The sequence below is a fragment of the Dermacentor albipictus genome, chromosome 6, assembly GCF_038994185.2.
Source record: "Dermacentor albipictus isolate Rhodes 1998 colony chromosome 6, USDA_Dalb.pri_finalv2, whole genome shotgun sequence".
NCBI lineage: Eukaryota > Metazoa > Arthropoda > Arachnida > Ixodida > Ixodidae > Dermacentor > Dermacentor albipictus.
Genome location: NC_091826.1, coordinates 50,291,796 through 50,312,395, shown reverse-complemented (window position 1 = coordinate 50,312,395; position 20,600 = coordinate 50,291,796). Strand labels below are relative to the sequence as shown.

Here is a 20,600-nt window from a genome sequence, read left to right as displayed (position 1 = left end):
GTACATCTTGTGAAGTAGTAGGGGGTTTGGGTATGCCCCCGTCTGTAGAAGCCTTAGTGTCAAAGCCTGAGGTCTATTGAGTTTGCAATGTGGGAGGGGGTAGATCCTCCGAGCCAAGTAAAAGTGCTTGATAATTTCGGTGTACGAGGAAGGAGAGTCCCGATTGTCAGTACCCCCGGCGTCACGCTGCCCGGTAGCTACGCGGTTGATGATCCCTCGCGCAGCTCCGTGTGCCGACTCGTTGAGGTTGGGCGGGGCACCCTCGATCTGTCCCATGTGAGCTGGAAACCAGATCAGTGTGTGTGGCTTGATTTCTTTGCTTCGTAATATCCCTAAGGCCAGCTCGGAGATGGTTCCTTTGGCAAATGCCCTAACAGCTGATATGGAGTCACTGTAGATTGATGTCCTCTTGTTGTCCAATAAGGCCATCGCTATTGCAGCCTGCTCTGCGATTTCAGAGGACGTCGTCCGAATCGAGATTGCGTTCGTTATTTGGCTTTCATGATTTACGCTAACTACAGCGAAGGCCTGTCCGTCGGCGTAGCGCGCTGCGTCTACGAAACTGTTCTGCGAAGCCCGTTCACGAGCCTTTTCTAGGAGAGCCTTCGCGCGCGCCCGACGTCTTCCCACGTTGTGTTCTGGATGGACGTTTCGTGGGATAGGCGCGACAGTGATGCGGTCCCGCTGCTCTCGAGGGATGCTGCAGAACTTTGTTTTGATTACTCTGGAAGGAACGCCCAGCTCCTGTAAGATGTGCCTTCCAGCTTGTGTGGTAGATAGCCTGATGAACTGGGCCCTCTCCTGTGCTTCCGCTATTTCCTCTAGCGTGTTATGCATGCCAAGTTGAAGTAAGCGTTCCGTGGGAGTGTATATGGGGAGGCCGAGAGCTCTCTTGATTGCCTTCCTGATTAATGCATTGAGCTTATCCCTTTCCGATCTTTGCCAGTTGTGCATGGCCGCGACGTAAGTGAAATGACACATTACGAACGCATGTACCAATCTCACGAGGTTATCTTCTCCGAGGCCTTGCTGCCGATTGGCCACTCTTCTGATTAGTCTGATGGCATTGTCCGTCTTCTTAGTGAGCCGCAGCACTGTCTGGTTGTTTGAACCACTCGACTCTACCATCATGCCGAGAATCCGGATAGCATCCACCCTCGGAATATAGCCTCCGTCTTTTGTGCGCAGTTTTATGTCGCATTCGGCGAGTGGCTTTTATGCTTTTATGCCGGAAAAAAATTAACAAAGCGTGCTACACACATCACAATTGAACACTGACCTAAGGTTCCAATAGCTTCATCCCATCAAAATCAACTCAACAAAATGGCACCCTACTATTATTCTGTGTTTGCCTTTGGCGCTGCTGGGCTATGCAGCTTACACATCGATAAGAATTTGTGCACACCGTTTACTGTGCCTTTTGCATTTTAGCAAATGGCTAATTTTTCTCTGCATTTCGATGTGCTTAGTGTGCCAAAATGAGCATGCTAAAATTCTGAGAAAAACAAAAGCTAGTGCATTACCCCGCATTTTTTGGAAGCACTTTGGAAGAAAATATGAATCGATGAGCGAATGCAGTTAATTCGAGCTGGGAATGCAGAGACAAAGAAAACTGCACTGGTGTGCCCCATGGACTACATGACTATAAGGTAAGCATTCAGCATTAATCATTCATTGGCAAAGCGAAATGCCTTAAAGGCCCGATTCTTTATGACATCGTAAACTTTCTGATGCACTGATGTATGGCAGACGATGAGCTAATATGCTAATATGCTGCTCGTCCGGCACTTTACCCCGGTTATGTGGAGAGGCGGTGCAAGCTTTGTGGGCCTAACACATCGCGAAGAGCTAGCTCAAAATGCACCATTTCCATGGTAGGCATGGTTATGGTAGCTAGCGACACATCAGGCTTCGGCCTTTGGCTGAGGTGGTCCACGAGAGCAAGAAACTTTGTTCGAAATAACATAGCGCAGTCTTCAGTTCTAAAAAGCAGGAATTGTGCCCCTAATCAGCTGCATGACACCACCGGAACCAACCAATCAGTTTGAATTATTGATAAATTCAAATTATTAGTTTTCACTGCAATTGAATATTGCAATGAGCTCCACTGGTGTACACTATAAAGCGCAAGAACTCTGTAAACTTACTAGCAAACTGACGCAGCAAACTGGCATAGATTTCTTTCTTACATGTGCCAAAAGGTAGCACGAGTAAGGACACCATCAACATAGTTATTATGCAGCTGAGCATAAAAGATCAACAGCAAGCAGGCAAACCACCTCATCTGTCTCCATGGCGGCCACCATCTTTGTGACGTGGTGCTCGCCCATCTGTGCAGCCAGGACCCAGAGATGGTCACCAGCACCCAGGGTTGTGGCCAGCTTTGTGAAAAGTGGTAATCGTCTATGCTCGGGAATGTCCAGGAAGGCCCCGACAAATACCCGGGTCACCGATGCCACCGCACTTTCCGAGGCCTCGGCCGACTTGCTCTCGCCAGCGCAAGCCTGCGGGAACACGTGAAAACAAGTGGGTCAGCAATGTTACTGCTTGAAGAATGAAGAAATCTTCTAGGATGAAGCTGCAAGTGAATATGTTTTTCATCCATGCGGGACTCTGTCTTTTGCAGCAAAGCTTAGTTTGTGTTCTGATAATCATAACGCATACGCTTCGTAAGAGACCAGGGGACATGAAATGTTCTCACTATAACATGAAAATTTAATTTCTGGTGCTTTTTTGATAGGCATTTTACTTCAAAACAATTTCTTGTGACACAACTTTGAGGAGATGCTGATTGGCTAACCTAAAAGAAACACAAAGAAGCAACTTGTCGGTCGACAGGCATGACTTCTCTGCCAGTATTATTTCCTGATCCCACATTCGTCAGTGCACAGGTGAATGCATGGACAAGTGCATTCACTTGTGCCAATTAATTCCTATGTCAGTTAATGCAGGATGAAGAAACACATTTCTATGTTTGATCTCACAAGGTTGGGCAGGTAGTGGATGACAGCATGCTTCATCAAGCAGTCTGCCCATGAAGAAAGGCAAGTACTCATGCCCCCCCCCCCCCCTCCTTTATTTTTTCTTTACAATTCAGTAGCAGTGGCAACAGGTAACATGACGGAGAGCATAACCATGATGTCAATGAATGACCTTTACCATGGTGAGACATTGCATCAGATACTGTTTCCCGTGAAGTGAAAGACCCACATTTAGAGGTCACCATAAGTGCATTTGGACTTAGCTAATGCTAAAGCAAATACAGTAAAATAGCCACAAGATTAGCTCATTCAGCTGGTAACTAAAATGGCACTCATACAGCCTGGTACAACAAGATGGTACATCCTATTCAAAGTGAGTTCACTTTGCAGCAGCAAATGGCTTTCATGCAGGACCAGGAGCCCTGTTAAGCACACCACCTGAAGCAGGGCAGGCACGACCGTTTCAACCGTCTGCATGACTGTCTGGAAGCTGTAGTTGTCGTCCAGTCGCAGAAGGCTGGCACCCATGAAGGTGAACACCGAGGTTACATTGTGGAGAACTTCCTCCTGCAGAGAGGTTAGTAATGCAAAGTTACCACAATGACTTCATTTCCACAGCTTCAAAAGGCAGACAATGTTATTCCATAAGATACACGCAAGCATGAAGTTAGTTTATAACCAGGGGTGTACGATTATAAAAATTTTCTAATACAAATCGTATACGAATACTTTGCATCGAATATCGAATTGAATGATGATGTGCACATGCACTTATCAGGGTGTCTAACAAGCTGACATTTCCAAATTCCCCGAGTTTTCCAGGTTTTTCAGTACCTTTGCGAAATTCCCCAAGTAACACAGAACCATGTTTTATGTCAAGACAGACTGACACCACGTCGCTCGATGCCACTCTCTAGTAAGCATGTTAAAAAATAAAAGATAACTTAATCCAGTTTGAATAGTGTGGAGTATAGTGTTTATTTTATTCAAAACGAAAACAGAAGGGAGGCATTAGTAAAATGCACAGCGAATAAAGTATCTTTAAAAAAAATGGCAAAGCCCATTGCAAATCGAGTCAAACATTTTCAAATAAAAATAAAAAGACATGCATACAGAAGCAAATATTTTCTAATATTAGCTACCTACTTCTATCAATTGACAGCATGCTCATTGGTATGAGGCCTGAACTTTGTCACAAGCGAGATTCTCTTAGCAGCTGGAAAGTCAACCACAACTGTCCTGACATACACTCAGCCCGCGCAAAACGCCTAGTGTTGTGTTTCACTGCTTTAAAGAGTTTATTTTGGTTTGGATGTGGGACACCTGCATCTCAGCATCAGCCAACACTTTGATTTTTGGGCTCAAGCTCCTTTCTTTCCCATTCATTCTCAATGTGTCAGTCCTTTCTGTCCTCATCCTCCTTCCGCCACGTGTTCACCCCATGGACCATTTGAATCATCCTCTTGGTCAGTCGTACAACCAACATCCTATTTTTCGGACTCCCTAGGGGCCATGAAAACGTACGAAAGATCAGGCAATCCGAAAAAATGAATTCATGTCTTTTACTGCCCTTAAAGGGCCTCTCACCAGGCCCCACAGAAAATTTTGGTTATATGCTCGAAATTGTTATGTGTCCTCTAGGACACAAAACACTTCTGCCGAAAAAATGTTTCAAATCGGCTCATTAATTGCCGAGATAGAAATATTTCAGTGCCACGAACCCAGGATTTCAGCAGCTGGCCTCCATTGCCAAGCCAGATGCTCTCTCCACTCACTCCGTCTAGCCTTCGCAAGCGGAATTCTTTCCCTGCGTTCTCCCATACCGGACCTCGAGGATCGCGTGACGCATACATCACAGGCCTCGCCTTCATTTTTTTTTCTCCTATTTATTTTTTTTTCGGCACTACACACTTCCGTTGATGGCACCGCACGCACTGTTGTTTCATTCGCGCAGCACACAAGGAAACATGACTAGCGGTATAATTCAGTGCTACACGAATACTGAGGCAGAACAAGCGGATCGCAGAGCGTGATCATGCACTGGAGCATGGTAGAAAATGCCACAGTTTCGGTACCTGCGCATGTGACCGTACGACTGTGGGAACAAGCAGACAAAGTGGAAGTACACCTCTCTTGCTTTGGTACGAAGTAAAACAAAGAGCATGCAGACATTCCGTTTCTGTGTTTTATTATTTCTCTAAACATCAATTCGTCAATTCAGGCAACAGATCGCACAGATAACAGATGTTGTCGTGAATAATTCTCAAAATCACCTGTCACCACGAGCGACGTCGCACTGCGGACACCAGTACGTAGGCGCAGGCACATGAGTACATCATGCTCTGGCTTGAAACGCGGCGACCACGAGGAGAAGGAAAAACGGCGTTCAGTTTGAAATTTCAGATCTTTCTGCGGCACGTAGCGGATGGAATATTTTGCAGACACGATCGTTATCGCGCAATGTATGCTCTGCGCTTGTCAGCTCAAAATGACCAGACCTGGTGAGGGGCCCTTTAAGGACTCAAATCGCCACAGGCACGTCTGAAAAGGTCTGAACGCCTGTCAGTACACTTATTAGGCATATCGGTGCTTGCACTGTGACAGGCGATGGCAGGTGCATGCGTGTGTAATTAAGGAATACAGTCGCCGACTGATTTTTTCGGACTCCGAAAATTCGGACATGCTCGATTATTCAGCCTGCATCGCGGCACCGCCATTCTCCCCTTAGACCATAATGTATAACAACTGCCAAAAGTTCGGACACCTTGCAACCTCTCGTCAGATTTTTTGGACACTCCTTGAGCCAGCTCGATCAAGAGCATCATGCACCGACTCTGATCGGCGCATGGTTCAACTTGCTGAACGCCATTTTTCTTTTGAACAGAGCCTCCTTGCTGCCCCACGAAGTGGCGCTACTGCAAATCCTCGCTCATCATCATCGTTTCTACCTGGTACGTGGCTACAGCAGTTCTGGTCTCAGCTTAGTAAACCATGTCAAGACAATCCAGCTGCTGATTTTTTTCTTCGAGCACGACGCAGTAAGTAGGCCACGTTTTTCGTTTGTGTGACTGGTGTCGGCGTGACAGCGTGGTTATGTTTGCTTTGTGTGCTGTGTCGAGGTTGCGGTGATCCAATGCGGCATATGGAAACATCGCATCAAGTGTCTAATGGTGCCGACAGTGCCCGCGCAGATTGCTCTGGGGAATGCCTGCAAGCGGGTGCCGGGAGGCCTAGGATTTGTCGCCTTCCGATGTGCTCCCTACTGACACCGAAAATGTTCTGCCGAGAACTGCACAGTGGTTGCATTCCAGACACCGTCTCATTTGACAGTTTCACAGGTGTTGGCAATGCTTTACTGACATGCGCAGAACTCGACAACGGCGAGATCGTTCGTCAGGCTTTTGCTGCACCGCCGGACGATGACTCGATGACGGGCGATGACTCTGAGTCGGAAAATGATGCACTATATGCTACGCTACCGTCGCATGCAGAGCGTGTACAAGCAGTGACTATGCTTTCAGCTGGCTATAGTGACCGTACGACACTCTCCAAGATTCAGGCTTATCTGATTGCATGTAAACGGAACAGCGTGCAACGGCGCATTCACGATTTCTTCAAGCCTACTGCCGTGCCCGAATAAGTGAGTGAAAATAAAAGATTTTTTTTTTTAATCTACTTTTTCGGACACCTGTTTATTTGGACATTTCCGCAGTGCCCGTGAGGTTGAAATAAACGCTTAAACTTTACTGCAATACTTCGCGTATGCTTCGCCGCGTAACATTGCCATAATTAGGCGAAGCTGACTTTCGAGGAACCAGCATTATTCAACGAGTCGTGCTTGCCGAACTTTGAAGCCAATCGTGAGAATTACAAAGGCAGAATTGATGCCATTGTTGACAGCAGCGAATTCTTTCAGTGAAAAACATGGCTTCGAATGGCAAGAACCTTAGTAGCAAAAGTCGAAGCAGCTAGACCTAGCGTTGCCGCGGTGTGGCTATGGCTGCCACCGGATCCGTGTGTGAGAGCACCGGTTCTGAGTAGCCAGATAATCGAAATGGCAGCAGTGGTGGTTGTGATTAATGCCGTTTGGGACATATGGTCACCACAAAAAGTGAGGGACTTTGGAAATTTGGACCAGCTGGGTGGGGTTCTTTAACGTGCATCTAAATCTAAGTACACGGGTGTTTTCGCATTTCACCCCGCGACCTGCGTGGCTGGGATTCGATCCCACGATCTCGTGCTTAGCAGCCGAACACCATAGCCCGCAAGTAACCACAGCGGGTGCGAGATAACAAAAATGGCGGTTGTGGTAGGTTCAAGTAATGTCATTTCAGACCAGCAGTCATGGCAAAAAGTCCACAAAATTGGACGGAGAAGGGTTTCAGCATCTGAAATTTCAGGCATTCTTATACAATGGCTCTGTGGGGTATGTGCCGCAAAGGCGTCCCAATTATCGGGTATGTCTGAAAATTATAGGTCGGCCAAAAAATCGGTTGTGCATTGTATAGATAAAGACACGAACAAACAACGCTACGGAGAACGTAGGGGTAGAGAGCACCACGTAAGAGAAACCACAGCAACCTACCGGGTACTTTTGGGCGGCGAGGTTTAGCAGCACCAAGGAGAGTTGCTGGGCCTGAGCACTCTGTGAATGGCGCAGGCACTTCACAAGGGTGGCCAGCTCGTGCCATGGCGCAGACAGGCCGTGTGCCTGCAGGCATGTCAGCACGCACTGGCGCAAGTATTCGGCATGTGGTGACTGGTCCAGCTCAAGGCTCCTGCAGTGAAAAAGAGGTGATCGGGGCACCACAATTTTAGAGCGAAGCTGTTAAAGAGACACTAAAGGAAGACATTAAGTGAAGCTCAACTGAAAGATTAGGCTTCTGTAATAATGAATTTGTCATTTGACTTAATAACACAAATTTTATAAGCAAGAAAATCATAAAAATAAAAAATCAGAGCGGCGCCAGCTATTTTGGACTATGGTAACTTCTCATGTGACGCCAGTACTGGCTGATTCACAGAGAGCAGCAGAGATGGTTGGTCAAGTGAGGATTATGTCAACACATAATCCTCCAACACATAATCCTGTTGCAGCAGCTGCTGCAACCTGGATTCAATCCTGCAACCTTGTGCACTGCAGCAAAATGCCATAGCTGGAGTTACAGACAACCATTGGTTTATTCCTACCCACCAATGCCAAAGTGCATAAATACATCCCAAGAGCTGGGCTTTGCTGAATGTCCATGCGTGCATTCTGTTGCTAATCGCATCCAGTGTTTTCTAACCTTTACTGACCCCAAAAGCTTAGTTGCTTCAAGGGCAAATGTGCCTGACCGTGAAAGGGCTAGCAACAGCCTCTGAGCCCTAGCAAAGGCAAACTACAGTAGAACCCCGCTGTTACGTTCCTCACTGCTGCGTTTTCCCGGCTGCCACGTCGTTTTCATCCGGTACCGGCATAGCTTCCATAGGATCCAATGTATAAGGAACCCCGCTGTTACGTAGTAGCTGTAAAACGTTCCCGCATGATATGTCGCAACTTAACCCCCCGAACCTGCCTGGGCTAAAGTAGGCAATGCGCTCCAACCGCCATTTTGACTTTTGACGAGTTTTGGCCGGGCTTGGCTATGGAACTGGCTGCAAGAAGCCGCACGCCAGTTCGAGAGGCCGCCATCAAACTAACGTGCAACTTTTTGCAGCCAGTTCCATAGCCAAACCCGGCCAAGCCCGGCCAAAACTTGCCAAAGCCAAAATGGCGGTCACATACGACGACTACGTCGCCGTGGATGCTGTCGTCGTGACGTCAAAGTGTCAGAGCATCGCTGAGATCGTTGGGAACTCGGTCGCGAGTGAAGCTGCAGACTGCGATGCACGAGCCCCATGATGCCAGGGAGTTGCCAAATTCTAGCTTTGGAGAAGTCGTCGCGGCTCTGGACCTTCTCCGCAGGTACGTCGCACCTCACAGCGACACTGACAGCAATGCGGCCCTCCAGGCTATTGTGAAACGTGTGGTGATTTCTAGCGAGCGAAAGAAACGGCAAGCCACCATTCTGGGCTTTTTTTAGGTCCTAAGCACACTCTATGGAAATAAATTGTCTATAGTTGAAGCTGCACTTTTTTTCATTCATTTTCGGAGCTTTCCTCACTGTTGCGTTTTCCTGGCTGTTACGTTTTTTTTCCCCAGTCCGGTGAAAAACGTATGAACGGGGTTCCACTGTATTCACTGTCAACTCCACTGTACAGCCAAACCTCGTTACAATGAAACGTAATTTAAGAAAACAATGAATATAACAAAGTAAGTGAACTTCCCTTGAAATACTCATAAACATTCGTAGTACAGTGCATGTAGTAATGGATATAACAAAGTATTTCTGGCTGCTCCTCCGACATCATTATGACGAGGTTTTACTGCATCTCCTTGTGAATTCTACCAGTGTACCTGCGTCACTGATAGGCCAACATGCTATGCCAAATATTCGGCCACCTAGCAGCAGCACAAACTGTTTGAGCTGGTTATGTTGAGAACAGCAAAGTCTAACAACTCTTAGCACCACTCAGAAGATCATGCATGATGCAGCAGTTAACCCTTTCAGCTTTGTGTATTTCTTCATATAACTACAGTGCTTGTTTTGTTCTGTTTTTTTAACGTAAGAAAATTTCCTGAAAGACAACTCACACACGAGAAAGAAGCAATTTTGCAATTTTGATTAAAGTTATGGATAAAGCATCAAATTATACCATAAGGGCTGAAAGATTGTAAACAGACACTTCTCGTATCCTTTGAAACACAAATAGCCTCTTTCCAGTGTCCATTAAAGGCGCCGCAAAAATATTCTTCACATTTCCATTTAACGTCGTCATGGACCTATAAAGGTAAAAAAAATATATATATATATATATATATATATATATATGCTAAAGAAAGGTTATTGCATATGCCTGGTTTGCTTTTTCGGTTCAAGAAAACATTTCTTGTCCTACTCAAACCCCAGCTACTGGAATTGCATAAAGACCGTCCAAGTTTCGCATTCCTAGGTTAATTTACCCCATTCATTTCCTTTCTTGATGCCTGCATTACTTTTGCAATATTTGAGCCACCTTATGCCACAAGGGTCAAAAGTGCTGGGTAGAAGCGCACGACCTTACCTCTTGAGCAGGGCGTACAAGGGCGCCACGAGGCGTGAGACGTCTTCAATCGACTTTCGGCTCTGGATCATCTCCAGCAGGATGAGGATGCGCTTCCAGTGGGGTGACTCAGCCGGGTCCTGCTCTTCCGACGCATCCATCAGCCTGATGGCAGATTAGCAAAATAATTTTTAATGAAATTCAGGTGTTTTATGTGTCAATATAACAATCTGATTATGAGGCATGCCATAGTGGTAGCCTACTGGTTCATTCTGACCACCTGGTACTCTTTAACATGCACCCAAAGCACAGCACACAAGCGTGTGCACGTTCCGCCCCCATTGGAATGCAACTGCTACAGCTGGGATAAAACCCATGACCTTACACACAGCACAGCAATGCCATAGCCACTGAGCTACAGTGGTGAATTGGCAGAGAAGTGATGTTGCAGCCTGATGCTTGGCCACAGAGGCAAGCACTCACTGATGCGAAGTAAGAAATCAGAAACTGAGAAATAAAGAAGGGGCTATGGTGGACTGGTACTTCAATTAGGCATTTGTTTCCATATTTGCCTGCCCCCTCCCTGCCCCCTGAACAATTGTGATCTGCACGTGAATGCTAGACAAGTGTGTTGATCAATGAATATTGAACCACTTGCCTCATCTTCTTGGCTTCCCGAACTGTCTTGGCTGGGCTTTGCCGCGACGTGCTAGTCCTCTGCAGAGGTTCCACGAGAAGACTACCAAAGGAACACACCTGCAAGCATGTGCATGAAACATTCCGCAAGCTGTAAGCGAAGGCAGTACTTGCACCAGACAGCCATCTGCAAACCTTCATACAGTCCACGCTTGATACACCAGATCCGCACGCAACATGTTTTCGGACATAACAGACCACTCATCTCACTTTGGTCTGCCTATATTATCAATGCAACATGCACCACTTTTAACAGATCCAGCTATAACGAACTATCAGTTCTAATGAAGTTTTTGGGAAAAGTTGCTCAAGGTGGTGTAAATACAATGTAGTTTGCTGTGGTGATCCGTGTGTGCGGCAGGGCACTGCACGCAACTATTTTCGGCCACTTGCAGAATCAGTGAATATGCACTTTTTCGTAAGGAATGAATACACTAGCGGCAAGCTTCCCACTATGCAGTGCCGTGCTATGTGCCGCCGGCAGAGAGTATTCGTGTTGGCCACGCAAGCAGCCCACTGTCGGCTGTGCCTAGAAAGTGCCAATGGTGCCACAAGGCTTGATGAGCTTCGAATCAAAGCCATAATACTATATATGGCACTTCAAAAACAACCACTGACAATCATAATATGCAACGTTCTGAGAACACTTTACTCCTCGTTGCATCAATCTGCACAAGATAAGATAATGGCAACAAGATAGGGCTATAGGTGGCAGCACCGTCACCGCATTAGTGTGAAGTGGCAGTCAGCACCGCAAATTGACATGTACACAGCGGCGCTTCAATGTGAGCGATCTGGGCCAACTGTTTGGTAATATTTTACATGATTATGTGCATGATAATGATGAAAATACTTTTCAATTATTTTAAGACCCAACATTATTATGTTATTTGTTCTATTTATGAAAATAATGGCACTACTTCTGTCAAGCTACCACCATGCTAAACAACACATTATACAGTAGATCCCGGATATATCGAACTCGAAGGGGATCGCGAAACAGTTCGATATATCGATAATTCGAAATATAATATATGCATGTCAAAAGCTTCTCTAACAACTCCACACATCTCAAGACAGTTTACCGATGTTGTAACTAACGGGAACTTACCGATCTGTGCCTCCAAGGCACGTAACAAAACAAAAACAGAGCGATGACCAGTGCACTTTATTTCGGAAGAAAAAAATCTGTAACCATTGCTTGCTTTATCTTCTCCACCTTCAAGTTCAGTAAGCTGTCCTCAAGCTTGTTGACAAGTGTCCAAATGAGAAAGGCCAGCTCCTTCCATTGTACAGCGGCGAATGACACTGAAAGGTGATGCAAGTTCAGCTGCAGTGCATGGTGGTTGGTCCTCTTCGTCGGAACCTTCACCGCTGCTCGAGTCTGCGTCCTCGTCACCCATGATGTCAGTCACAATCTCCGCATCAGCGCGATTCGCTACAGCTTCCACGCCGTTGTCAGCGCTGACGAAGTCACGTGCTGTAATGCTGCCTGGGATGGTGCCTCCAAAACCCAGGCGTACAATGCCTTCTCGACCTTGTCAAAGGTTGGGACGCACACACGACACACTCCAGGGCGAGTGGACTGAACTGCCTTCAGCTTGTTCTTGAGGATTGTACTCGGGGCGTTGCGAGGAATTCTGAGCGCCACGGCGACCGACGACTTTTTCTCGCTAGCCTCCACCTGTTGAATGATGTCCGCCTTTGTTGAAAAATCCAAATTCTTACGTTTTTTTCGCGGCCATGGCTCCGGAACACGTGCCAAAAGCGGAAAGAAAAACGCACTGCACCACACGAGTCTCAAGCCTTCGCGTTGGCCTTGTGAACAAAAGGAACAAAGCGAATCAAAAGACGCACCGCTCCGCGTCTCCGCACTACCACAAGCCCAAGCTGCACTGACCTCGTTCGTCTCGCTGGGCCAGCGGTGTCAGCCAACCAAAACACAGGAAACGGGCGCCTGCGGTCAGCGTGGTTTCTCCCTCCCGCTTCCCTTTCACACCCAATCGCACTCCAAGTGCTCCTCGTCATGTGCCTTTTACCCACACGCCCCTTTCTCAGAGTGCGGGGCTGCGTGCGTGAGATCGCAGGAACATCACGAGAGCTTCGTGAGGAGAAGCGTACTTGCGGGGGTGGGATGAGATGGGAGAAGCGCACTTGCAGGGGTGGGGTATGGTGGGAGAAGCGTGCTTGCCGGGGCGCAGCTCAGCATGGAGTTCGATGCATCGTTATGCCGGTGCACGGGAGTTCCATATACGCGAACAATAGCGCTATACTTTTGCATGGGATTCCCAAGGGGATTTTTCAGCTGTTCGATATAGGCAATAATTCGATATAGTATCCGGGTTCGATATATCCGGGATCGACTGTATTAGCCTCCAGCAGCTCAGTATTGCGATGTGCTGTATCTGGCGACTGCAATTTTGCACATGATCTCTTGGAATATTTTATCTCCGCTTCCCTTTTCTAATCAAAGTACCAAGGCGCAGAAATTCACCTGTGAGGTAAAATTATTTCTGCCTAGTGGGATATGAATGAAATGCAGGGTTCGAACTTTATTCTTCCATTTTATTTTTCATTCATTTCCTAGCATCGTGTCGAACAGCCAATGCAATCAATAATCACTGCAAAGTTGCTGGTTCCTTGCCCGAAACGAAACACGTCATTCAATAAACGTAAATTAATACATGGACAAGCTAGAACCTTCTGCCTCACACAAACAATGTGGCAGCAAAAGTTTCTAAAAAAAAAATACAACTATCCTATGACAGATCCAAGTGTTGTGGTAAGTACAGAGTGCAATAAGCCTGAGCAATGTTGACAAGGAGCTTTTTAACAAAATTTATATGCCTTCTAAAGTTGACATTGACACAGTCAAATCAATAAATGCCAAAGTTTTGCAATGTCAGGTCCTTGGTATTTAGTGTCATATCCCTTTATCACCACACCAGAACTCACCTAGATCATACATTGCTATGCTGCAAATTGAATTCTTATACTGATGTTATTGCAATTTCCTCTGGTTACTCATCTTGTGCCAGTTTTTAGCTATATTGAGCTGTATAACAATGCACAACTTCCAAATTGGTTTTTGCCTTGAGTCAAAATTGATGCCTCTTATGTGACTTATAACAGGAGGACCCGCTGCCATTGCAGTTTCAAACTTGGGGACCTCTGTCTCTGTAACACACCAATACTACACAGGTACCACTGATGATGAAACAATAAACTGAACTGAAAAACAGGATAAAAAACAGAACCAGGGTGTCTACCAAGATTACATTTCAAAATTCCCTGAGTTTTCCAGGTTTTCCCTGGGTGCCTTTGCAAATTTCCCTGAGTGATGCAGAACTATGTCTTATGTCAAGACGGGCTGAAACCATATTGCCTGATGCCGTCACTGTCCAGTAAGCACATGAAATATAAAAAAGGCGACTTAATCCAATTTGAATACTAAGGAGTAGCGTTTATGTGATTCAAGAAGAGAAGGCAGGGGTTAGTAAAATGCACAGCAAATAAAGTGTCTTCGAAAAAAAATGCAAATGGTGTCGGACATTCTCAAATACGAATTAAAAGGACATGCATACAGAAGCAAATATTTTTGAATATGAGCTATTTCTATCAACTGATAGCAAGCTCAGTGGTTGAGGCCCTAACTCTGTCACAATTGAGATTCTCTCTCAACAGCTCCTAAGTCAACCTCAACTGTCCTGACATACTCTCAGCCTGCGCACGACGCCTGCGTATTGTGTTTCACTGCTTTAAAGAGTTTATTTTGGTTCTGATGAGGGACACCTGTCTCTCGGCATCAGCCAAAACTTTGTTTTTTGAGCTCAAGCTCCTTCAAAACAGTGGCAGCAAGCTTCCTTTCCCGTTTATTTCTCAATGCGTACATCATTTCTGTTCTTGTCCTCCTTCTGCCACTAGTTCGCCCCAAGGACCATTTGAAGCATCTTGTTCAGTTGCAGAGTCCACGACCGATTTTTGAACTTCCTAGGGGCCGCGAAAACGTCCGAAAAATCGGCCAGTTGGAAAAAAATAAATGCGTGTCATTTACTGCCCTTAGGGGCTCAAACCGCCACAGGCACATTCCAAAACGCTCTGAAGGCCTGTCGGTACACATATTAGGCATATCGGTGATCGTACTGTGACAGGAAATACCGGGTGCACGTGTGTATAATTAAGGAATACGTACTGCGTTCCGTGGCAATAGCCCCTTCGCACGCTTGTTATGCTTCACTGCAATACTTTTGCGTATGCTTCACCAAGTAACATTTCTATACAGAGGCGAAGCTGACTTTCGGGAACCGGCATTATGCAATGCACCGTGTTTTCCAAGTTTGTAAGCCAATCGCGAGGACCACAATGGTGGAGTCCGTGCCATTGCTGACAGCAGCTAATTCTTTCAATAAAAAACTCGGCACCCAACGGCAAGAAGCTTCATAGCGAACGTCGAAGCAGCTAGGCCTAGCGTTGCTGCAGTGGTGGCAACGGCTGCCAGCGGATCTGCGTGCTCGAGTGCCGGTTCAAGGTGGCGAAGTAATCAAAATGGCAGCGGTGGTGCCTTTGATCATTGCCGTATTGGACATGCGGTCACGGCAAAACGTCCGATAAATCGGACGGCGCAGAGTTCTTGCGTCCGAAATTTCACACGTTCTGATACATTGACTCTATGGGATACGTGGCAGTGCTGCGAAGGCTTCAAAGTTATCGGGAATACTGAAAGTCGGTCGTTGACCGTACACTGGCAACTCCTCCAACCGGCGAAAAGGCATCAAAGACGATTTATTACGATTCCTGTTTGTTGCTCGAGCCAGCATTACCGCTACTTTCGACCCTTTCAATAAAATTGCCGCTAATTTTCCCTGATAGAAGCGCAACTTCCCTGAGTTTTCCCTGACTTTTTCCAGACTACTCAAAATCCCTGAGAATTCCCGGTTTTCCCGGTTGGTAGACACCCTGAGAACAGTGGAGCTCATTCTAGCTGTTTGGGTCTTCCATACCTTGCGCAATGCTCTGAGCACTGCCGAATGTTGAACAGCTGGTGGCGTGTCAAGGGCCAGGTCAACGAGAGTGTCGAGCAGCGCCACCTGATTCTCTTGGGGAAGTTTCTTCACCAAGTCTTTGTTCACCTGTGCAACAAAGGAAAGCAGTTTGAGGCAAAGAAGCTTTGCAGTGAAGTTATGCGCACAGAAGCTTGGCAACAACCCAAGGTGGGGATCTCGACACCATTTAATTGGTGCGTCATCATTCTCTTTAATCTCCACCCATCACTGCACTAAGCAAAAGTTTAATGCAATGAATAGTGGAGCACGGTGATCCACTTCCACACGATCACAGCGGCACGCACATCTTCAAACCTAGTTGGAATGACAACTGGATTTAACATTACGCACTATGCTGGAGCAATGGCACAGGAACATGGAAACCAAAAAGCACTTTTTAGCACAGGTAGAACTTCATAAGGTACTGGCTACAGCCTATCCGAAGATATAACCATATGTGCATGGAAAATGAATACATAAGTGTGTGTCTTGTCTCATGGCATCGCAAGTCTAAAGAGTGCCTGCCTAATGAACTGTTACATCTCTGTACTTCTGAGCTTCCACCCACCTCATGGCAATAACAAGAAGAGCAAGCCAATGAACATTCCAGTAACACATCTCAGCAGATCTACCGGGAAGCTATTGCTTGACTACTTCGACACTCGAACTCAGGTGGTTCGTGCTCAAACCTTTCGTTCGTAAAGATTAGCGAAGAAACAGCCCTATTACAAAACATGTTCCACATCTTTCATAAAACATGGTACAGAGCACATTTCAATCATACGGTGCCAACGTGAACTTACCACTTGAAGTGCCATGGTAGCCACAGAATCACTGCCCTCACACGTCTTTGTGCTGCGCAGCGCATTTTCCAATGTCTCCACAGCTCCTTCGATGTCAGCCAGTCGATTAACTGCACCTAAGTTGTACTTTGCAAAGCAAGCCTCAAGCAGACGTGCCTCAGCAGCAGGTAGTGACGACGTGGGTGCGACGTCGCGAGCTTCAGGACCAAGCGTTGCTCTGATCACTTTCACAGCTGCCTCCAGCATGGCCTGCGTGGTTTACGTTTTAATTATTACTCATGTAAAAACCCACAAAAACACAGAAAACCCCACCCATAGAGATAGACAGACATGGAAGAAAAGGAGGGATACTACACACAATGCCACTGCAGTGCAGCAGCAATCAACTTCTAAGCAAGAGGTCATGGGTGCAACTGTCTAGCTGCAGCGGCAACATTCCAAATAAGGCAGAATGAAACAATACTGCTGCACAGTGATATCAGTGAATTTCAAAGAAATGCAATCCTGCAGTGGTTGTGTGGAAAATACCACGAAAAACATTCAGGCTCCTGTCAAGTTTGTGTTAATGTAATCATATATTGGAAACAGTGAAAAGTAAGAATGATAGTAATTGTAGACTGGCATCAGAGAAGGCAGAAAGCTGCATAGCCTCAACTTTAGGTAATTATTGAGCTCTGCTTAAAAGGCAACGTTGTCAGATTGTAGAGAGGGTGAAGAACCAGACAGTTCCAAAACTATGAGTTGTGAACTTGAATGTTTATTGAGTGAACACTGGTGTAGTATAACTGCAGTTAGTTGGTGGCGAAAAACAGTCACTGGAAAAATATAAACAATGTATGCGTGTGAAAATGGTTCACATCGTCGCAATTTTCACAGATGTGAATTATTTGTATAACACATATATGCTCTTATGTCCTGTCAAACTGTCTTTGAGGTTCCGACGGTCTCACTATCTGGCTGAGCTAGGTCTTCGAAAACAATGCAACACATCTACGTGTGATTGTGCAGTTTCATGCACTGCTGCAGTCATGTGTGCACTTTCATGGCACAATGAGCTGACAGCATACTGCAGCTCACAGGGACACTTCAGGGTGTCTACCAAGTTGACAGTTCCGAGTTCCCCGAGCTTTCCAGGTTTTCCCCGAATGCCTTTGCAATATTGCCTGAGTGACACTGAAACTTATGTCAAGACGGGCATGACGATGATGATAAAACATGCATAAAACGATGACAATCTGAAATTTTTCTTGCTGATATTTGCACATAACAAACATATGCTTATACCAAAAAATTGGATATAACAACGCATTTTTATGCTGAATACGACTTCATTATAAAGCAATTCAACTGTATAATATTAACATGGTAGCGTTAAGGGCCCCGTGTCACAGAAAATCTGGCGTCGGCATCCCGCATCCCACAAATCATACTGAACTATGCATACCCAACCATGCATACCCCTCCGTGTACCTGAAGAAGTTACTGAACTAGTACAGTGGAATCTTGATAAACAGAAATTGCTTAAATGGAACTGCCTCTTAAACGGAACACCGTTCTAATGGTTGGTTGGTTTTGTATTCATGCAATTGTATTCAGCTTTGTCACTCAGTAAATGGAACTCCTGATAAACGGAACCAATTTCCATGGTCCATTGAGGCTCTGTTTAAAGAGAGTCCACTGTAATCGAATTTCTCAAAGTAGAATACATCAGAAAAATTGTAAAGCACAGCTTACACACAACCTACAGACATGATAGTGTTGGACTGTAATTTGAACATATAAAAAAAATATAATTTTGTTATGTGGAAACTCAAACACAATCCCCTCTTCCAGCGTTTCTACCATTCATAGACCAACCACAGCATCCAAGATTGGCGCGCACCAGTACACACAAATCTCGAAGGCCACAGAGCAGCGTGCCTGATTCCTTGCAATACCTCCAGATGGCGCTCACCTTCACCGCACCGCAGGCCATGCAAGAGGCCACGTTTCTACCAGAAAGCTCATCTTCATGAATAGCGTTTGCCGCCACAATTTCCTGGTACACACCATGGTTACATAAGCTGCAGTTGCCGGGAAGCGTGAGAAGCTGTCAGGGATCTTTGAATGCTATCGGCATTCCACTTTTAAAGGCAAAGCTTAGGCATCCTTCAAATTTTTACAATTGCAGATGCAAAGGCATTGCCTTTCATGCTTTCAAACAAAGCGATTATTAATAAACTGAATGAATGTCCTCTGAAATATCAGACAGTCTGACTGTCCACAGACACTATCAAAACTGCGACTGTTAGGTCATGACTGCGGACCGCGAGCGTGAGGCTGTGACTGCAGACGCCTGTGATCAAAGGCTAAAATTAACTGAAACTTAAAACAGAAACTAAAAGGGGCCGTTAAGTTAAAATGTGAGCAAACTACACTTCTACAATAGCAAAGTTACCACTGTTACCACAAGAGGAGGCTTTGCAAGAAAGGATACAAAAACGAAAGACTCGTGGCAAAGCCACTGACGTTAGCACACCAGCTCAGCATCACGTCATCGATCTTGACAGTGTCAACTCAAGTCTAGATAAATGTTTAATAATAAATTGTGTGCTTCAATGAATAATTCAGCGTTTTCTTCAAAAAAGCAACTGGAATGCCAATGCATTTCGTCGAAACTTTGAAAATTAATACCTTGAATCTGGTGCACTCCTGAGGAATTTCATTCCAAGTGAATACGCTCTGTAAACTCACTGGCTATAATTCGTAGATTGAAATAGTGGCCATAATGTTAATAATTAGAAAATTAATTAACATAATTATGTTGATTATTTAGTTAAGTAGTTTGATTTCTCATGGAAGTAATAAAGAGTAATTTAGATCCATAATTAGAATTCTATCTGCCACAGGCAATTTTTAAAATTTTGGTGTAGCTAAAAAAAAAGATAAGCACCCTGAATATTGGAGGCTATAAAGTGGGCCGCTAGAAGCCAAGCCAGCGAAATATACAACATGGCGGCATCCAAGTAGGGTGGCATGGTTTGGAACGAGCGATTTAGTCCATAAAATCAAACTCTGGGGCCTAAATTCATCCGAAAAATCAGTTGCGCAAATGCTCTAGCTCTATGGGAACCCCGAGGGTGCATTTATTAAGTTTGAAATATCCATCAAGTCCGAATTTTTCGGGTCCAAAAAATCCGTCGGCGACTATATCCATTGGCAGGACAATTTCACTTTGTTAAAACGGGGTTGTACATACGTGTACATATCTCTATGGGGATTTCAAAGGGAATTTGGTTTGCATCACTATACCTACTATTTCGTTAATATCCCATTTCATTATAACGCAGTTTGAGTGTATTGCTGCTCCTTGATGGCTGTATTTAGAACTACTACAACTTCAACCACGTGCAACATTACTGAAGCCACAAACTGAGAACACTGTACCTTGGAGTCGATGCGCGACACCAGTTTCAGTATGCCGCACCTCATCGCAACGGGAACCTGTTCGTGGTTCAGCAGCACCAGCAACGTGTTTGGCTTCTTCAGAGTGGTGTCCCAGGAAGCGATGAGCTTCAGCAGCTTCCTGCAGGCAAACGGAACACGAAGGCAAGACTTTTAGATGCCTTGTGCGAAGCTCAGACATTCAGAAGATCAGGCTCTACAAATATCTTTTGCCATTGATAATAGGCTGATTACACTATGATTAGCAACATGCAGCCTCTACTGCTAAATGCTGCCGATAGTTCCAGGATTTAGTGCAGCAAACAGCAGCTGTTCACAACCGCCCAACAAAACTTTCATTGGGCCAACATAATGCAGTACTGTTGGACCTTAATATAATAAACTTAAATTTCGTTTGCCATGGTTTGTTTTCATGAGTACGCTACTGCTAAAGTAACCAAAAAATGTGAGACACAAGAGAATACCAGTACAGGCACAAGGTAAAAACATTTATTAAGCTGACTTAGGAT

The 20,600-nt window shown here is 45.5% G+C and overlaps 1 protein-coding gene across 6 annotated transcripts in view; it reads right to left on the bottom strand.

Annotated features, from left to right (window-relative positions):
• l(2)k09022 (HEAT repeat containing 1 homolog l(2)k09022) overlaps positions 1 to 20,600 on the bottom strand; it is a 103,412-nt gene that overhangs the window by 32,022 nt on the left and 50,790 nt on the right. For all 6 annotated transcript variants that reach the window (XM_065452369.2, XM_065452367.2, XM_065452371.2 and 3 more), the window contains exons 19-26: positions 20,074 to 20,212; positions 16,648 to 16,896; positions 15,803 to 15,931; positions 10,765 to 10,862; positions 10,128 to 10,271; positions 7,567 to 7,759; positions 3,420 to 3,548; positions 2,280 to 2,504 (exon numbers count right to left, since the gene is read on the bottom strand). In XM_065452369.2, coding sequence (XP_065308441.1) covers positions 2,280 to 2,504; positions 3,420 to 3,548; positions 7,567 to 7,759; positions 10,128 to 10,271; positions 10,765 to 10,862; positions 15,803 to 15,931; positions 16,648 to 16,896; positions 20,074 to 20,212 — 1,306 coding nt within the window. The remainder of the gene's footprint in view (positions 1 to 2,279; positions 2,505 to 3,419; positions 3,549 to 7,566; positions 7,760 to 10,127; positions 10,272 to 10,764; positions 10,863 to 15,802; positions 15,932 to 16,647; positions 16,897 to 20,073; positions 20,213 to 20,600) is intronic.